The sequence below is a fragment of the Taurulus bubalis genome, assembly GCF_910589615.1.
Source record: "Taurulus bubalis genome assembly, chromosome: 10".
In the NCBI taxonomy this organism is placed as follows: Eukaryota; Metazoa; Chordata; class Actinopteri; order Perciformes; family Cottidae; genus Taurulus; species Taurulus bubalis.
In genome coordinates, this window is record NC_136598.1 from 21,038,213 (window position 1) to 21,058,554 (window position 20,342).

Genomic DNA, 20,342 nt, shown 5'->3' on the forward strand with positions numbered 1-20,342 from the left:
ATCCACTTATTTATCTGTCTACTTGTGTTGTGAATGTTTCTATGGTTGTTTTTAATGTTTGTCTTTTTTGTAAGAGCTGCTAAACTGTTTTTCGTTGTTTTTGACAATGACATTAAAGTATTCTATTCTATTCTTACAGTTCAGATTGTAAAACAAATTCTGAACATTAACTAAACCTTGAGGTGTGTAAAATAGGTTTTGCTGCCACCCCCGTCCACACCTGTACATTACTTTGCTCCAATGCTGGTACCCCTCTCTGCTTCTAAAAAAACTAGGGCCATACCGACCGCTGTCTACTGTAGGTAAATACACTGACTATGGATAAGTACCTCCTACAACCCCTCTTCAAAACACCCAGACTATCCCTTTAACTTGTGACTGGGAGACGTGGCTTGTATAGGGTTTGCTTTGGCTATCAACACACAGCAAGATCAATTGCTTACAGGCTGCTAAAACTGTGGTAGTAGCTGGGAAGGATCTATTCTATGGATCAGAGCTGCAAATGAGGAATATAATTAGATAGCTTTATCTCCCAGACTCAGGCTGGGTTGAAGTGTGTGTGTGAGTGTGTGTGAGTACGTTGTTTGCTACGCACACTATGTGATCAGAGCACAAACACATTGGTAGCGGGGAGGTGGGTGGCACTACAACATCAATGTTAGCAGCAGGGGAGGTAATTTAAAATGTTGGGCACAATGTCTCACTCACTCATTTGAGGAGGTGTTAACTCTGGACATTGTTATGTGGTTACGCAATATCAGTGTGGGTGTCAAAAGGCCAGGGCGTACATTTACTCCCAAAAATGAGGCATCCGCTTTGAAAAAAAAAGCTTGACATTTCCTCGCTACCTCATGCCGCTTGTTTTGTTTTTCTGTTGTTTTTTTTGTGATTAAAGAGAGCATAAAACAGCTACGGGGCAAACTGAAAACACACAAAACGTCTGGTTTGGTCCCTGGTGGCCGTATTTTCCTCTGGGAGAAACCCAAAGGGAGAAGATTCTGTCTGTATGTTGAAGCTGCAAACCAGAGACAGCTCTTATTTTTAATAACAATATCAAATTGAATATGCCAACTTCAGTTTTTGGAGCATATTCATTCTAGAGATGTTAATATGTTACTCAGTACTCATAGCCACATGCTTATAGTTATAGATACCTACATTGCTATGTATACATATATAAGGCCAAGTCTGGAATAATCATTACTGCTTATATTAGGGTAATCTTCCTGCTGGTTTAGTTCATCTATATACATTACCAGTAAGCGAGTCGGAGTGGTTGCAAAGTCGCAATCACAAATAATTTCTGCTTCATCCCTAATTGTTCAGCTGAGGCAGTCGTCATGTTTAGCTTCTGCAGGAATACACACTTTCCTACCACGAACGCTCTGACAGCCTCACCACATATCCTTGCCTTGGCTCACAGCCACTTTACCTTTTCTCCATGCAGTGTGAGCTTCACACTGTGAAACACATTTACAGTAATAACGCAGAACCAATTACACAGGCCAGGGACTCAGACCCTTTTGTTCTCCAGCCACAATTAATGCTTCAATCCAAATTTGAAACTTTTGAACGGTGCAACTTTCCTCAGTTGGTTGCACCAGCACATGCCCACTAGGGGAAGACAATACTAAAAAATAGATGCAAAGTTCTTACAGAACATGCACAAATATTTCATCTAAAGCTGTTCATGAATTGAAACAGCGCTGTGCCACTGATAGCTCATACTCGTGTGATCTACTCGGCCCGCTGCCTCCTTTAGTAGGGATTGAGTGGAACTCCGAGAAACTCCATTTGTCATTGGCAGCGAGCGAGCAACTCACCGTTACATAAAGAGAATGGGATGTTGAGCAGCGATGAGTGCTGCATTATGCACTGTGGGGTGAGCAAATATTCGGTGTGCAAACGTCCTGTAGAGGGTGGAGCCTCTGTGAGTTTGGACTTAATATGTTGAAATGTAGCTGGTCAGATACAATGTGCTGCATTTTAAATGAAGTTTTCTCCTTCATACATTTGCATTTTGTCAGTTTCAAGAAGGCTGGAATGCTAATTAACGAGGCACATAAAGGCTGTCGAGAAAGAGAAACAGCAGAAAAAAAAGATCTATAAAAACCCGGCCCTCCCTCTCTCTTACTGTGGTAATGGGCTATCTCTCCCTAGGCCGCCCAAGTACTGTATGTGTGTCATTATATACACTGCTCTGCCAAACACTGCTCTGCAGATCTTCCCACGCTTGTGGATATATTAATTAATATGTTTTGCATGAATATATGGCCCTTAAGTGTACACAAGCTAAAGCCTTTCAACCATGTCAGATAACTTCTCTCATTTCCAACCTCTGCAGGACTGTAAAATCCATGCATGCTATATACATAATCACACGCATGGACGTGCAGAGCCCTCATACATGAGGTGGCCACTTGACGGCCACGTGTAAAATGCTGAGGAGCTTTACCATTCTGGAAATGTTTGACTGGAGTAAGCAATATGTATCCATTAGTGATTTAAACCCAAACTGCCTCCGCTGCTGGCTGTTTGATTAAAATGAAATGACATTCTTCCCCTAGGGAAAGCAGGAATCCTCATGTCTATGTGGGATGCCACAGTGGGAGCCAGTGACACACAATGGCAGAGAAGAGAGACAGAGGCAATGACAAATTACAAACACATGTAATTTAAATGATGGCATTAAGGAGTCGGGGGGATAACTGCAGGGAAGACAAACAGCAGATGAACATTTAAAATGTGCAGCTGACACTGTGAAGTCGTGAATGCTCTGAATATGCGCGGCGTTGCCCGATATTTGCTGTATCATGGTCGTCCTCCCCAAATGCTCGCCCATCCGTGATGTTGGCTATTCACTGCCAGAGACAATTCAGTTCTGCTGAGTGCCAGTGATGTAGGGCTTATAGGCTGATGAGAGGTATCAGGAGTGCTCACATTCATCTGCAGTTGAGACAGTGGCACAGGACAATCAATGAACCTCAGGAGAGAGCCCCCCCCCCCCCCCCTCCTTCCAACCCGCCACCACTTCAACCGCAGTGTTTGCACTTTCACAAATTTTACAATCTGATTCGCCTCAAGGATCGGGTAAGAAATGACTCAAGATTCCTCATGTGGTTTGGAAAAAATAAGAGATGAATTTCAATTATTCAAAAGGGTAAAAAGGAAGGAGGCTCTTGAATGTCAAATACCAATTCAGGCAGGAAGGTACAAGACGCAAAAGAAATGAGGAGGGATATAAGCAAATGCAAAAGACGGGGAGACATCCAGAGCTTGCTTTGTATGAAATCTGCAGACACTAAACATGCCATTTCAGCTTTTGTTGCATGTTTCCCAGTGCTCAGAGTTGTGTTATGGTATAATCTTTATTAAAGCCATCCGTCTTCTTTCTCTCATGGCATCGTTTTGTAGAGCAACACATTCTCCAACGTTACATGAGCAGGCCTGAGATGCATCAAAATAAACTGCTCCATTGGATGTTATGTATTCTGTTAACACATAAAGGATGCAGAAAGGATGCCAGTATAGGTTCAACAGAATGGGAGACAATAGAATTAGTCATGATTTTTTGTTTTTTTACGCCTCTCATGCCTTGATTTCCACTGGATTTCTGGCTAAGAAGGAGGGGGCCCATTGCAGTTCATAGAACGTCACGGTTCTGATCTTGTGCTGGAGGGAATACTGGTATCCCATTCCCTCTGATATGCAAAGCTAACGTCGGGGTTTTGAAAAGAAAATCTTTACACACACTGTTTGCTACTTGATGTATCTTCATCCCCGAATCAGCACCACTGTTGCTTACAGGCAAACTCTTTTGTATGCTTTCTAAATGTACAACAATACACTGTCAGCATCAAGTCAGCGTCATTTCTCCAGCTTCCTAAAACCCTCCCTTGTTTTCATTTTGTATTTTCTTTCCCAGGATTCTTTCAGATGGACACCAGGAAAATAAGACACATGTAAATCCCACAACCAAGAACATCTGCCACATTGAAGCATGCTCCCTGAATATCAAGCGCTTATAATGAAGTCATTTGTTTGAGAGTTGCCAGGTCCCCCATCAAGGCTGGAATTCATTAGGAAGTCAGTGCCTCAGAAAAGGCAGCTTCCCTGGGCCTCATGCAGAATATAATTAGCATTTAAGTACATTTCACCTGTTTATGAAATGTGTGACCGTATCTTGAAAAGTCTAAGTCTATATTTATTGCTTTTTTTACTTAGAGGCTTCACCATGATGACAGGTGATGAAATGGCTTTGTTTGTCAGGGAAATTCATTTGCATGTGCACGCCATGTGCCACATCTTTGTGCTGTGTGTGTGTTTGTATGTGTGGATGTGTGTGTGTGTGTGTGTGTGTGTGTGTGTGTGATGACTTGTGTTAGCACGTCTGTCTGGTAAAATTAATCGTGTTTTCAAGAAACTGCGAGACTATAAAAAATACAAACAAATAAATAAATACAGGGGAGAAAGAAAGCCGCATATTCTGTTGGAAGTTTATAGATGGAAGGCTTTTGTAAACCACAGAGGAGGCAGGAGACTGACTCCTGTAACAAATTGCTTTCTTTTTGTCGCCGTTGACCCCAGACCTCAAGATTCACGCTTGCCTGTGTATGCATTTGACAACTTTGTAGGTGTGCATCTGAGCCCGCCTGTGTGAAAGACATATCAATAATACAGCTTACCATTGACAGTAAGAGAAACCTCCTTCTCCCCTGCTCCTACACGCGGGACCACAGCACGGCAAACGTATTTCCCAGCATCCTCCTGTCTCACGGATTTCAGTGTCAGGAGGTTTTCATTGCTAAGAACCTGCGGCAGAAAAAGTCAAAGATGATCAATTGCAGTTAGAGCAAAGGCACCTTTGCATTTGAGATAGCAACAAGGCCGTGTTATGGGGACAAAGAGAGGCTCCATTTAATACCTTAAAGGGCACCTCTCCTCAATTATTAAAATCCAATTTAGGGTCTGAGCTCAGTGGAGTAAAAGGGGTTGGCTTTGGTTTTTGATGTTGACGAAAGGAAAGGTGGAATGAGTCTAAATTGTTGTGGCTCAGATCAACAGATCTCGTGAGAACGGGTCACCAAGGGGCTGGGACTGTAATGGCCTCCAGATTTTAGGTTTAATGGGCATTTCAGAATATTTACCATGTACCCACAGTTCTTCATATAAGCCATGAAGGTGCTAGAAGCACAAAATGTCTCAAGCACGCTTTATCAGAGAAAAGCAGCTTTGAACCTATTGTACGGCAACTCACCACTCCAGATCCTCTCTTCATCCACACTATGGTAAGAGAGGGATTTCCAGTCCAGGCACAGTTGAAAACAGCGTCAGATCCAAGATCCACCTGCAAGGACTGAGGCTCCGCAGCCATGCGAGGACCGACTGTTGAAATAAATATGATTGACTTTCTACAATACATCCATAATTAAGCATCAGCTGTGATGGTGCGTGCCAGCTCTTGGAGGTCAGTCTCCAAACATACGAGACAGACAAAATCCATGCATTATCCCGTTGCTGGCATTATTGGAAGGTGTGCAGTATCCCGCAAGGAGCCACTCACAGTAGACGTCAACGTTGCGGCTGATGTTGGTGCTGCCAAGAGGGTTGGTGACCTCGCAGGAAACAGGTTCTGTAAAGAAGGAGTGGTCCACAATGACCTCATATGTGTCTCCGAAGACCTCCTTGATGATGCTTCCTCCTTTGGCCCACCTGGTGAGAGGATTAGAAGGCAGAGCGAGGAGAGACGGTAAGAAACGGGGGAAATAAATGAAGGAAAGGGGGAGGGGGGAAGGCATTAAGACAGGTTTTCACACCTCTTTATGTCAATAGCACTCTTTGTGTGTGAATAAATCATCATTCTAGGGAAGGTTCTCTGTGCTGGCTTCAGCATATTTTTGTGGCAGCCCTCCATGCTGTGACAAGCTCCCCGGTGACTCGGAGCAGACAGCACGTTCCTCATTACGGCAGGCAGAGAGAGCGGCACAGAGTGCCAGCTAAGAAAAACAAATCACAGAATGACAAATGGGTTGCGCCCCCACCTATGAAGACGTTGGTTGACACGTACTGTATTACACACAACAGCTGATGTTAATAAATTGACGCGGGATCACATAAAGAACATCTGCTTGTGTTTGTGAGCGATGGCTTCTGTGACGGGGACACAGACACAGAGTACGTGTTTAGGTGAGACTTTTATGATGTCACGGGCAGCGGTGTCTCGCTCGCCGTGGTGTGGATGGCTCTCCGCTACGCCAGACAAGGCCCATTTATAAAAGTGAAGCGAAGGCATCCGCCGATCTCTTTGGGAAATTTAGACACTGCTGTGGGAGATACAATGCATCACGCATCTAAAAGGCTGCCAACCTCCACAATGGAGACGTGGCTGCATGCTGATGTGGCAAATGGAAACAATGACAATGGAGCCGGTGCCTCTCTCCGTTTTATATTCCTGCCAGTACTGGGAGCAGTTTTCACGGGGTAGGGAACTCATTTGTTTTCCATGACTAAGCTGGTCCCATGCTTGACTGAAACGCTATCATTTAAATGAGAACAGATTACCTCATTCAATCAGTAAGCGAAGTGAAGCAGAATTCTAATTGGCCTTCATGGGATTGTTTTGCGCCTTTTTCCCCCCCAGCTGTAGATCTTTCCAGGGTTTTGTTCCTGTGTAACTACAGCTGAGAGCTCTGCAACACCTGTGTTTCCAAAAATGTTAAAAATAGGGCAGACGGGTGTTTTTTGCCCGTCTGCCCTATTTTTAACATAACTCCCTTTTACATAACTGGTAGTAGTCCTGCTGTAGTGTCTGTGTGTCAACGAGCATGAACAGCATACCCGAGATAGCCTCGGAAAAAAGAGTAATGTATACACATTTAAAATCTGAAAAGTCTAACTATCATATCCCCAATAGTCTTGTGTGAGAAACATATTAAAAAGGTTAAACTAATATGAAAAGGATTATGTTAATGATGATGACTGTTGATGTCCATACTTGTGTGTCTCTGGATATGAATATCATTGTGAATGTTCTGCGACGATGGTGATAAAGATGATGACGATTGCATTAATTATACTCGTAGCGGTTGCGGTAATTATGCTAAAGACAATAAGGCCGATTATTATGATGACAACGATGATAATGATAATGAGGTAGAGAGATGAGAAGGATGATGTTGGTGACGGCGATGACAGAGTTCAGTCATCAGCAACAAAGCAATCTATCCTTGAGGTCCTATTAGTGGCTGTTCTAGAGTTCTGGTCATATAACATCATCATATAACATTCTTTCACGTTGGCTTAAAAGTGGAGTTTCAAAGCTCATTCTTGCTCTTGAAAACAGCAGCTGACAAAACAATCTCACCCCAGGGTCACTTTAGTGGCCATTCTGAAGCTTTCAATCACATCACAAATAGCGTGTTCAGAAAAAGCGTTCGGGAAAAAAACGATTTCTGAAGATCGTGTGATAAGATCAAAAAGCTCCAGTACAGCTTCAGGACCTTAAGGAGACCATGTCGTACACCTGCAATGGTTGTGATGTTATGGCAAATATGATAACGACAACCACGATGCATATGTATCAGTACGACACTGTTTCCACCGACACTCCACCAGCTCATACTGTAGGAGTTGCAACGGGGTGAGGACAGATGTTCGGGCAGCCGGCTGCTCCCGAGATGAGCTTGTGGCTGCCAGGTTTGGGAGCCCTTGACGGTGTTAGAAGGAGCAGAGACAGAATGCTGTCGTCCGCAGGGAGCTAGGGAGCTCTGTTGGGTGTGCTGGGCCTTGTCCAAGACTCATGTCTAAACATAGCAGGCCCAAGGTAACACAAACACCTGCATTCCCTTTGGGAGGAGAGAAGGGCCATTGCAAGCTTACTCAATAGCTGAGTCACTTTACACTGCTTTATCCTATTCAGGGATTTGATTCAGACAAACGGTGTGAACCCTGTACGCTCGAGTGTCTCTGGTGTGTGTGTGTGTGCGTGTGTGTCTGTGTGTGCAAACTCAAGTGTGTACAAAGTGTATGTTTTCACATGCGCATGGGTCCGTAAGCTAACGCGGTTATGCAGATAAACAGGTCGGCCGTTAATGGAAGCAGAGGATGAGGGAGACTTGGAAGAGAGGCAGATTTTTGTATTTGCTGAATGTGATTAAGGCAATAAAACAGCAACAATTCACTTAGGCAGGTATCTGGGCCATCGGCATCGAGAGCCACAGTAAATCAGGCCCCACAGTTATTCCCAGCAGGCGCACAGTGCCTTCCATTCTCCCATAGATGAATATTGAAAGTAATGACGATTGAATTCTCAGGTTTAGTTATAACGTGCTGTCAATTTGACATGGACATACATTACAGAGCTATTTTATGTTTTGCTAAAGGAACTGAAGTAAGTGCATGTATGGAATTATGGGGACTATATAAATAAAACATGGAGAGGAAAGTAGGAATAACCAAAAAAAAGTGCTTATCATTATGAAGTAACACAAAGGATGTGCGTTTACCATTGCCCAACCAGAACAAGGAGGATAGCACTTTTATTTTCCCCAGTAGCTATGCCCAGGTATCAAATAGTATCTAGGGTCTGTGGGAAATAAAATGCAGTGTGTCCAAGGATAGTAACTAACACATCATGCACTAATTTGCATATTGGTGACATCATCACACGTTCATTCCATCTGTGGCAGCAATGAACAGATTTCCTGCACATGGCCCAAGAGGGGCAGAAGAGACGTGGACTATAAATACTGAGCAGTATTGGGGATGAATAACAATATGATATATTTATCAGCCACAACAGCATGTGGCCATTTGGTTGTCTTTGTGACAGCAGCGCCGATAATAATAGAGCGAATAATAGCCTTGTCCAAAAAACAAGACAGTGGCATGTATCAATTAGCTATATCCAAGGCTTGCAAAGAGGCATGGTATCGTGATTGTTGTGTCAGTCAGAATCAAACTAAGAATCCAGCAGTAATAACAACAACAACAACAACACTGAGAATATTCGTGTGGGGAGGATTGGAACGTTATTTGCTGCAGCGGCATGCAAAGGACGGGGTTTTGTTTGTCGCTCTGTGCAGGGTTGTGTGTGCCGACGAGGGACCTGATTTGCTTTGTTTGTTATTCTTCCCTTTTGTCTCTGGTGGCTTCTTGTTTGGATCTGAGGAAACCCTCTGTGTCTTCATCAGTGGGGGGTTGAGTGATTGTGATGTCTGCCAGTTAGCCCTCCTACCATTATAAACAGTAATGAAGACGTTCTGACCCACTCGTCTTTCCCTCTCCGAGAGCGTTGATTCCCTGAGTGCCGACGGAAACGCATGCCCATTACTCTTACTTCTTTCACACTTTCAGCACCACTTTCATCTTCTCTTCCAACGACCGCCTCCACTCCAAGGCCTCTCCGATCCCCTGACTTCCTCCCTCTTCACTCCCCCCTTGAGCTGTGTTCTGGCAAAGGTTCAGGTATCTTTTATTTCCATATTCGCGTTTTAAAGTCAGATTTATTGAACCAGTCTGGCAATCACAAGGGGTTGCAGGTAGCAGAAGGCACCATGCCTTTGACTAGTGCCCCCGCTATCCTGGGTCTGTGTCTCAAGTGTCCGTTGGATTGGAGGATGGCAAAGTGGTGCAGTGCACATTGGGAATGGATGACTCTCTCGGGGATGGAAAAGAGGCCATCCGTCTAAGAACTACTCTGTCCTTGTGCCGTATCTGATCTGGGGTAGACAGAGTGTATTAGTGCTGAAAAATGGCCCCACACTGCTTGACCAGCTTCCTGCTCTCTTCTGTGATATTGCTCTATAGAGGGGGAATTTGTAGGGGCATTAGGAGGTCCAAAAATCCCCTGCCTCCCATGCCCTGAACTCCAATGGTGCGCGGGAGTCCTGAAGCACTTGTGTAAATTGCAGATAAATCTAAATGGGAGACTATGAAACCGGGGAACTGGTGGAGAGTATAACCTTGAAGTATCAAAAGTTATCAGTGCGTGTGATATTATTTAATAATCCTACGGTGGATTGTGTCGATGACAGAGAACCAGACAGAATAGAGAAAGAAAGAAATTAGGGAGCGGGAAAGTAGCAGTTTTACTCTCATTTAGCTTCAACCTCCAACCATTTTTCACTCTGTAGTTTGTCGAGAGAAAAAGTCATCTCAAGTGCTATTGCATCTTAGCTCTTGATACCCCGGGGAGAAGTCTGATTCCAGCATTGATCCAGTCTCCTAACAATAGAGGTGAAATCCCTTTGCAGGTGCAATAGACGTCCTGTCTATGCTGTGCACCCACACAATCAAATACAAACCTTGTTTTCCCACAATATCACTGCCCTCCCTCCTCCTCTTCTTTTTTCAAAAGGGCAGAATCCATCAAAAAGGCAACATATCTGTGTTTTGCCACCTGTGAGTGTGTTGTACATCCATTTCATTTCCCAGTACCATTACAAGATTCAGAGCCGGCCAATTCTCTTTGCTATCGATTTCTTTTCCTTTTATTTTTTATGCCAGTTTTAAAAAGAAACTCCCACACAAATCACTTGAGTATTCCACTTCTAGATGGCCATGCAAGACTTGATGAAAATAACTACTGTCCATTCGGTTGTTTCATCACAATTACAGATTCATTCTAAATGTATTCTACCAGCTGAGAATGTGCCTATCACACAGCATTAATAAACATAGGAAATAGGGAAGAGGAATGCAGTTTACATACTTGATCTTGAAGAGGAACAGGAAATTAAGGCTTTCACTTTTGCAGAGCAGCTGGGCAGCAAGGCCCGGCAGCTTTTTGGGTATTGTGGAGTATTTTTGTGGTCGTCATCAACATTCTATCTGGTGATACCTTTATACTTTTATATACAGTAAAAGGTCTGTAGGGTTAACTGGAGCATGAAATTGGCAGCTGTTGATGTACAACTTGTACTGTTGATGTACAACTATGAAAGGTGTTGTATTTGTACAATAGCTTCAAAGAATAATGGAATCCCTTGACGTTTTCTAGATTTTCTGCTGTTGCAATTTGAAGTTTAAATGAAATGAAATCAAACTGAAAACACGTTCTCAAAACTGTAACCACATGTAATGGAAATTAAATAAAGAATGGACGGGGCTCGCATAGGTTATGAAAATAAATATCTAAGTTTATTTGTCATGTTATTTGCGCCCTCAAATCCATTGAATACGTGGAAGCAGGAGTGACGCAATTTACTCACAGGAAGAAGGGCCAAACGGGCCTTCTGTGTGGAGTTTGTACGTCCACCCCGCTGATCCTGATCAGGATACGCGTTTAAATATAATGGATGCAAACCTCGATGGTCAGTTTCTCTTTCCTCTAAATTTCTTTAATCGGTTGTCTTTCGACTCTAGATTTTGAACTTTAGAAAAAGCAATGATTATTGTAACCCCACTGTTTTTTTTCATGAGATTAAAGTACAATTTGGTACATTTACATTTTTTCACAGAGTAAGCTCTGCATCTTGGTCATTTTATTCAAATGAGTCAGTCTTATGAAAGTGAAGAAGCATATTTTCATCCTTACTCATGATGGAGAATATCTTCTCTTGTGAAATCCCATTTTTGTGGTATTTGAGTTTATTTTGAAATAAAGCATGAACTTAAATTAAAACGTACAGTATTTCACCCCTATCCAACCACCACTGTAACACACATATAAAAAAAAACAAGAGCAGACCCCTGTGGGAAAACCTGCCTTTCGACTGTGTACTCTGGAGCACAACCCAATCTCAGAAAAGCTGTACTCTTGACAGCTTCATAAGATGTCAAGAACATTAAAGTATATTTTATATTTGATGGACATTTAATGTTTAAGGGAGGTGATATGACCACAAAGCAAGCAGCTGTGCAACAAAGCCGTGTACACGGTTTCCCAAATGATTTCCTGAGGTGTACTGCGTTTTCATTATGTTTTATCAGCATGATAGCGTTTCATTGTTTTTGTTCTCTTCATCCCAAACTGTGGGCAGCTCTAATGGTGTCATGACATCATGAGAAGATGCTTGGTCATGATTAATGCCCCCCTAACCCTGATGTGAAAATGCATTATCCACCAGCAACGTTGATCTGAGAACACCTCATTTAAAGTTAATTGCACCACCGTTTCTTCCTTTTTTACATTACGGGATCGTTCAAGTTTTGTGCCTTCACAACATTATGCGCGTGCTCTCGAAAAACACTTCTTTTTATGATCTCACCTGTAGAGTGTGACGGGAGGGTTGGCCTTTGCAGAGCAGTGGAATTTGACAAGGTTGCCCTCCAGAACAGGCTGAGGCTCCACTGAGAGATTGACAAGTGGGAGATCTACAACAAAAACATGGAGACACAAAGACAAGCAATTAAAGATCTGGCAGCCTCCTCAAACATCCTGTAGTGAACTGTATGCCCGAAACAAACACCATGTTTTTGACATTTTCTGTGGCTTATTAAGGCCCACGGAGAGAGAAAAAAAACAATACAGCAGACATTTTGCAGAGAAGACGAAATAGACACCTAATAAATAGTTGAGAAAACATGCAACCTCAAAAGAAAACAGCCAAACACACCAACATGCAAAATACATTCTCAGTTGTATTCAGGGACCTACATTTTCCAAATGTGTTTTTTTCCCCTGTGAACCAAAAGTGATTTGAAAGCCTTTTATATAGCTGTACCACATACAGTACTGTCGGTAAATATGTTTCACTTCAAACCACGAGGAAAAACTATTTTTATTCAGATAATTTTACAACACACGGTGCCAGCATTTAGTACAGTTGTGGCATCTTATCAGCCTGTGGCAGCATTTTCTTCCCAAAAATAGTCAATTACTCGTGAATAATTTGATGCCCCATTGTTATCTCCTTTCAACCCACCTAGGAGGTGTAGGCCCAGGTGCTGAATAATACTAGTGTATTTCACAGGTGTGGGAGAGAACATGCTATTTTTATTCTCATATATTCATTAGCAGCGTTGTGAGGAGAAAATCAAAGGCAAACTAGACTTGATAATGAGTTTCAGTAAATGGCAATTTGAAAACAGTGAATAGTCCACGTTGCAAGCCACTGCAATTAAAACGATGAACAACCTTGTTGATACAGTACATTAAACTGTAAAACAGTTCTTAGAATAACAAGCATTCAGATTATGCAAATTTAATAAACAATTTAATTCATCCTAATTGACAAAGGTGGGCTTGTTTTTGAAGATACGTGTTAATTTCCATAGCAATCCCATCCCATGAGAAACAAACTGTTATTTACCCCACAGACTTTCAAGTCTGTTCTAAAAGGAGGCTGGGAAGTATTTTGTTGAGACCTTCCAATGAAGCGAGGGATAATTGATCAAACAGACTTATAGCTGACCCGCAGCTGTTTAAGTGTGTTTTTAATGTGAATAATTCAGGTGGATGGAGTATGCATTGCCTCTAAGAAACAATTCTCTTCATAACATAGCTGCCAACACACATATATGTGGGCCTCATGTCATTTTTAGCACAATCAGAAAATAGTTTGTGCAAAGTTATCCATGTGAATTTGGGGTTCATAGCATCATTGCTGTGTGCCATTTGATGTACCAGTGGCATACTGGTGAGGCATCATGGGCAATAGATTAATCACATTGGGAAATGGCTGGTTCTGGGTTTTGATGCTGGTGCAGCCATCTGCTTCAAAGGTGTTCTGAGTCTATCTGCTCTGCTTTCAATAATACTCATGTACTAACTGGGGAATGTGTTTGGATTTGGATGAATAGCAACGATGGGCACAGAGATCCACACAGAATTAAAAAAGCACACAAACACCGCTGTAATGAAGCCAAAAAAAGTGTGTATAGTTACGGAGAGTGATTCTGTGTGTGCGTGTGTGTGTGCGGGGGCATGAAGTGTAGGAAAACTGCTTTTTACCCTGTGGCTGTGCAGATGCTCTGCGCCGGCTCAGCTGCCACAAAGCCCCAGAGATGGGGGTGGTCCAGGTGCCATATTTCTCCCTACTCACACACACCAAATTCCCCATCAGGAGACAGATTTCCCTCCTAGACAGTTATCCCCCACCCCTCCACCACTGCCAACCACCTCACCACTTTCAAATCCACGAGCTCCACCTGTGCCATCTCTCCCCAGGCCAGTAAAGATAACAACAACAGAGTGAATCCTGGAAGACCGCAGGCCACAGTGAACCAGCAGGTCTCTCCAGGTACTGAGCAGTCTGTGTATCTGTGTCTGTGTATTTGCATGCATTTTAAGGGGGAGGTGGTTTGTGTGCATATAAAAGGGCATGTCGGTGTCAAAATAAAACAGAAAACCTAGCCATGCCTTGAGCACAGTCCGTGTTTCCAGCATCGTGACTGGCTAATTGCGTGGACAAAAACGTTTGCAGAAGAAACCTCAGGGGTAAAATGACAGATGTGATAGTGGTAGAGCTGGTAAAAAAATCTAGCAAAAAAAAACCTGGCGAGTACAGAGAGAAGCAGATATAAGAAGAGAGCGAGGGAAATCTGGACATGGCGTCTGTGCTAACAGACACAGTGTTTGTGTGTGTGTGTGTGTGTGTGTGTGTGTGTGTGTGTGTGTGTGTGTGTGTGTGTGTGTGTGTGTGTGTGTGTGCTGATAGAAGCTAATTGTAGGGGCTAATTCACAAGCCTTTCTCACTAAAAGTCTTCCTATACTGTACTTTTCAATCCTGCCAACCCTTTTCTCTGGTCCTTCTGCCAAGATACTTCTAAGAACACAAAATGCTCATTACTTTCAATCCGGCATCTAATTAATGTTCCTTTCAATTGACTGAGGCTGAACAAAAAAGACCTCAGTCCTGCTCTACAAGTTCTAATGTCATGATGACCTATTGATGATCTATTTCTATGTCAGACCAGCAATTTCTTGGATAGTTGTATCTCCTTGAAAAACCCCAAGCAAAGGCATGGGAGCAACTGTCAAAAGTCTGTCAAAGGCCTTGGGTGGGAATCAAAGGCTGTCTATTCTTTAGCCTTTGACCTTTCAGATATGACATATCTACTTCATAAAGAAGTCCATTCACCACCATGATGTATAAATGCATGAGCTGCTGAGCGAACACATTTGACGCAACCGTACATCAACATGCAAGATTGTTAATTCCTCCGATTAGTCAAGAGATGTAGTAGCGAGGGGAAGAGAGGGGGATGGATGGATGATGAGTAGAGGGAAACAGGGATAGTGGGCTGATTGGAGCTCCAATGAAAACAACACGATGAATAGGAGGGGAGGTATTATAGTTGGCCGACAGCTTTTGATCAGTTAGTTCAAAGTGGAGACCAGATGGTGTTTCTGGAACAATCTTCCAACTTCTCTGTGTTTCCTGGAGATGGTGCCAACATAAATTGTTGTTTCCCCTTTCTTAAAGCTCTGTTTGCAATCTCTCTAGGTCACTGTAGCCAGCTGTTCTCCAGTAGGCCCCAACTTCAGGAATGTCGGCTGCCTGTGAAGGATGGGGAAGCTGTTTGTGGGCCATCCGCTCGTGGCTTCTGTAGCGTTAGCAATATGGGCACACTGTCATGTGGCTGGCTGAGTGCAGTACTTCAGGGGAGAACAGACTGACTGAGAGCCTGAGGTCCAGCATATTGATCACGAGATATTCAACCGTGGAACATCAACACATTTACTCAGTTTAATGAAGGCAGATGTTCTGCTATCGCTCGTTCAGAGATGTACGAGCCTTTTCTTTCACCCGTATCCTTCACTTTTTTCCTCTCACTTTCCAATTCTGTCATCTGCCTCGGATTGGATTTGCCATTATCTGCTTGATTAAGCAGGGAGAGCATGTAGCTGCAACCAAAAACAAATCCTCCCCAGTTGCACATCTGCATGTTCTTTATTAATTAGTCTCAACAAATGGCATCCATTTCCCCCCACACGGCTCAGCGTGTTTGCAATGCAAACACACGGAGAACCTTGGCTTTGCTCGTCCCTAGCGCATTCATTTCCCAGTATGTGTTTGAACGTGTGTTTTCTATGTGGGGCAATGCTCTGCAGATATGCAGCTGGACTAGAACATATTTGAGAATGAGTAGAATGAAACTGTGGCATCAGAATCATATTTCACTGCAGTGGTTTTTGTGCCGGCGGCTAGCGAAGTTTCGTGCTTAAAGTGGAAAAGGCAAAATGCAAGTTAAGTTCTGCTGCTGGAGAAAACAGTATCAGGGGGTAGCCACCCGTCAGCTATCCAATAATTACAGTTTGCTAATGGACTGGTATGGACAACTGAATCCAGGGGTCTGAATCCCCTCCATTGGCTCTAAATCCCTCTCACTTTGGCAACACCACCTGTACATACTGTATTTAGATGCTAATTTGTCCAACCCTTGGTCGGATAACTCTGTATGAACTTCTGAAGGAAGGAAAATGCTGAGGTGGATGTAAATCATGAGCATTAAAGTGATTATAAAAGAAAATACCGGCGTGGAATGCATAGGGTTTAAGGCTGGTTTAAGCTATAGCGCTATGTGCCGGGTTGTGTTTAGAATACTCTCATTTGGATTGCTGTAAGGATGGAGCAGAGAGAAAAAGGGCACCTAGGCTTAGAGGTGAGTGGAATACGAATTGTTGCGGAGGACAGACAGACCGAGAAGATTTTAATTACTTTTGATGCCATTAATATTATCTCACTAATACGGTCAATTCGAACACTCTGTGCAAGAAAATAAATGACACTATTAATTTTGAATATTGGGACTTACACACAAAGAGACATGTATTTGGAAATACTAGCATTTATTCAGTGTGTACATTCTCAGTGTCCACGTTTCAGGGAATACACAATCATTTGGGAGACAGTAACTCATTGTCTTTGTCTTACAGAGTTAGATCAGAGCATCAGCATCCATTAAATCTAAATCTTCAAGGCAGAGCGGGCAGACACCATGTCAGATATAAATATTTGCAAGGTATTAACCATGTATTTGTTTGCTGTCGACTCATAATTTCCTACTTATGATTAGGAAAAGATAAATTAAACGACATTTGAAGGCTCATATAACTCAGCAAGGCAAATCTAATTTAGACCAGTGGACCAAAGAGTACTTAAGTCGGATTTTCCACTTTTGACTTCGTACCCCTGACCAAAAATGGGGTAAAAGCTCTCCCCGAGGATCAAAGGGACTTTCATGTGCCTCAATGAGATGTTAGAAGCACAGGAGTGGTTGTAGTTACTGTATCTGGCCCTCAACAGGGTCCTATAAGAGAACCATTAATCTCTCCATCTTTCTTACAGGGCTGCTGCATATTGCAGCACCACTAAAACATGGGAGTGCACGACATGCAAAGGAATGTGAAATGGACATTTTTATTTGCTTGAAATGACTATTTTTATGTCTGTGAAAAACGTAATCATCGAGGTCTGGCAACAATCTCCATCCAAGATAATGAGATTGTATTTTTTCAGTTTTTAATTGTATTAATTAAATAACAGAAACTGTCCTTGGTCAATTCATTAATTCAACTAAATTTAGACTCCAGTTTCATAGCTCTTTATATGTTAATGGTCATTATTCATCTTTAGTGTAAGTATATATTAAGAATTTAGATGCACAGAAGCAGCCTTGGACAACCACATAACACAGAAAATGAACATCGACAAAACATGACTACGATGCAACATTGCATCTCTCTCAGGCGTTTCCTTATATGCATGAATTATGGCCAAACTAAATAATCACTCTCAGATGAAAGCTTGAAATGTTACATACTACGTTATATGAGAACATCTACATTTTGAGTGATGAAAATGCAAACATGAATGGAATTAAGTAGAAAACCAAAGTCGCTCCCAAACAGACCTCAGTGTGACAGAAGCCACAGAGACGTTGAATAATATTTGAGGATATTATTATTAAAAGGACCAATTAATTCTGAACATATTTAATATCTGGGCTGGCCTGACTAAATATTTTTCTAGAAGCATGCCAACGATTATCAAACAGTGTTAAATTCTGACTTTTAACTGCTTCTTGCTGTCGAATATAGAGGGAACACCCAGCATATTTGTAAAGAAGACATGGTCAAATGTTACATTTATATTAGGAGCTGACGTTAGACACGGAGCACCTGAAGAAACCTTTGCCCTGAGGGTGAAGGCGTTCACCTTCTCTGAGAAAGGCTCAATAGGAGAGAAGTACAGCGGGCAGAAGAAATAGAAATAGAGGCTCGCTGTTCTGTTCCTTCTGCTCCAAAGAGCTAATCCATGCTCTCTTGTCTGGCCTTTTTTTTATTGCCTGACAATAGATGAACCCATCATGTTTTTAAATTGTGAGCAACAGTGATGTTGCCACAGATTCTGACGATTCGTTTTTGGTGAAATATATTATTTTATCAGCTATGACAGTACAGGGTCATAGTTTTATTTTTGTATTTCGGATGATGGAATATTTTTTTCTTCTAATTTTGATTTTGTTTTTACTGGAATATTAACATATTAAAATAAAGTCTTACAAGAGAACTGTGCTCTTGATATCAATGGTTTTGGCTGTGGGGTTATCAGGTCAGGGGGAGATTTGACAAAAGCCTATTTTGACGTGTGTTTGCTTTATGAAGCCAATTCAATTTAGTATTTGTTCAGCTAGTGGGCAATTTGTTCTGCAGCAAGCATTAAAACATATAAAAAACATCAACACAGAAACATACAGCAGTTGACTTAAACTACAACTACCCATGCTGTGTTGTTCAGATACGCTCATTTTAGAGTCCAGACTAATCCTTGCTCACTATAGCTGACTGTGTATGTAATAACACACGTACAAAGCCTGGCCCGTTTTAGAATGCAAGAAACCCACATTTGGAGGACATTTTAAAACAATTTTCTGGAGATACCCTTGGAAATTATTGAAACATCTCAACCGTCCAGATCATTCATGGTTGCACCCTTTGAAGGATCCAGCCCCTGAATTAGGACACCACTTTTGCGCGCTGCCTTCTCTGAATGACAACAGCAGCTTTCCATCAATATTTACCACTTGGTTATCCAACCACACAGGGGCGGAGCCAGACGTAAGCATTCAGGGCTCAGCTCAAGCATGGGGGGGGGGGGAGGGGGGTCTGAGCCATGCTCACCAGATGAGTTTTATTTCCTATTCCACAGCAGCTGTATGCACTGTTTTTCAAGCCTTTTGAGATAATAAAATGCCTAAAAATCAATAAGTAATTTTGGAAAGATATAGTTAGTTGCCTATTTGTTATCCAATTATTCTCAAACTGTCTTCATCATTCAGAAATCATAGCACAACAAATGTTGAGGATGAGTAATTTTCTCTCCCGCCACCTCAAAGGATCTTTGTTGTTATTCTATGTTGAGGTAGATTTAAAATGAATGTTTATCTTCAGCGAGACTTAAGGGGAATGACACAAAATTGAAGGTATTTTTAAAACCTAAACGATTCTGGGCTTGAGGCTGGTGCTCCAGAAGCCGACCCCTCCGTTCCGCCCCATTCGACAGTGCCCTTTTGGAGGAGCAATCGCATAGGCCAGACCAATCCAGAACATGGTGGTTTGGTCCTTCAAGAGAAGGAGGTCAAGTTTAATCTGCTACTGTTCTGCCTGCCGGTATTGCATCATTTATTCATCCTGCACCTGTTTGTATTGTCACAGAAAGACTGCCTCGCACTACACTTCTTCTATGCAATGCGCAATGCATTCATAAGTGGTTTCCAGATTAGCAACCTCGCAATTCTCCATTCTAACAATGTTATCTTCGTAAATTGACTTAATCTAAAGCAAAAGATAGACATCGATTTGAGTAATCACGGGAGACTCATCTCTGAATACCATGAAAAGTCCCAACTCGTAAAATACAGCTGAAATCTGAACACATGTATCTGACATGTATTTAGTGTTCGCTGCATGAACACTACAGTTCAGTGTTGTGCTCAACGTGCAGATAAGGTGTACATCTGAATCATAGTTTATATTCCTTTGTTTAATTAACATGCAGCGTTTCGGATGCTGTTATTGAGCCAAGAGCCTTCTAATCGAATAAGGCGGTGTTGAAATTAAGCAAATTGATGCCCAACACGAATGAATCAAAGTTCAATTATAGCACGTTTCATTTCAGGAGAAGCTTAATTTGAAAGTGGTACAAACTCCGGAGGCTCTGCTGAACTGTGCTGAACACTTTACCTGACAAGTCGAAGGAGGGGACGGGGGAGTGAGAAGGAGGGAGAGAGGGGAAACGCGAGGCTAAGCCTTGTGGGAGACAACTTGAATCTCGACAATTAGTCTCTGCTGTCGCTCAGTTTGATCTCACACTGTGAAAAAAATGTTGTCGGGAGCTGTAATTGTGTAAAGAGCACATTTTGGAATGCTAATTAGAAATCTGCTGCACTCATTT

The 20,342-nt window shown here is 42.4% G+C and overlaps 1 protein-coding gene across 4 annotated transcripts in view; it reads right to left on the bottom strand.

Moving 5' to 3' along the window:
- The window catches only part of kirrel3b (kirre like nephrin family adhesion molecule 3b), a gene marked incomplete at both ends in the record, with an annotated part of 153,735 nt that overhangs the window by 14,394 nt on the left and 118,999 nt on the right, over nucleotides 1-20,342 (bottom strand). For all 4 annotated transcript variants that reach the window (XM_079225271.1, XM_079225274.1, XM_079225273.1 and 1 more), the window contains 4 exons: nucleotides 4,686-4,812; nucleotides 5,258-5,385; nucleotides 5,564-5,712; nucleotides 12,210-12,315. In XM_079225271.1, coding sequence (XP_079081397.1) covers nucleotides 4,686-4,812; nucleotides 5,258-5,385; nucleotides 5,564-5,712; nucleotides 12,210-12,315 — 510 coding nt within the window. The remainder of the gene's footprint in view (nucleotides 1-4,685; nucleotides 4,813-5,257; nucleotides 5,386-5,563; nucleotides 5,713-12,209; nucleotides 12,316-20,342) is intronic.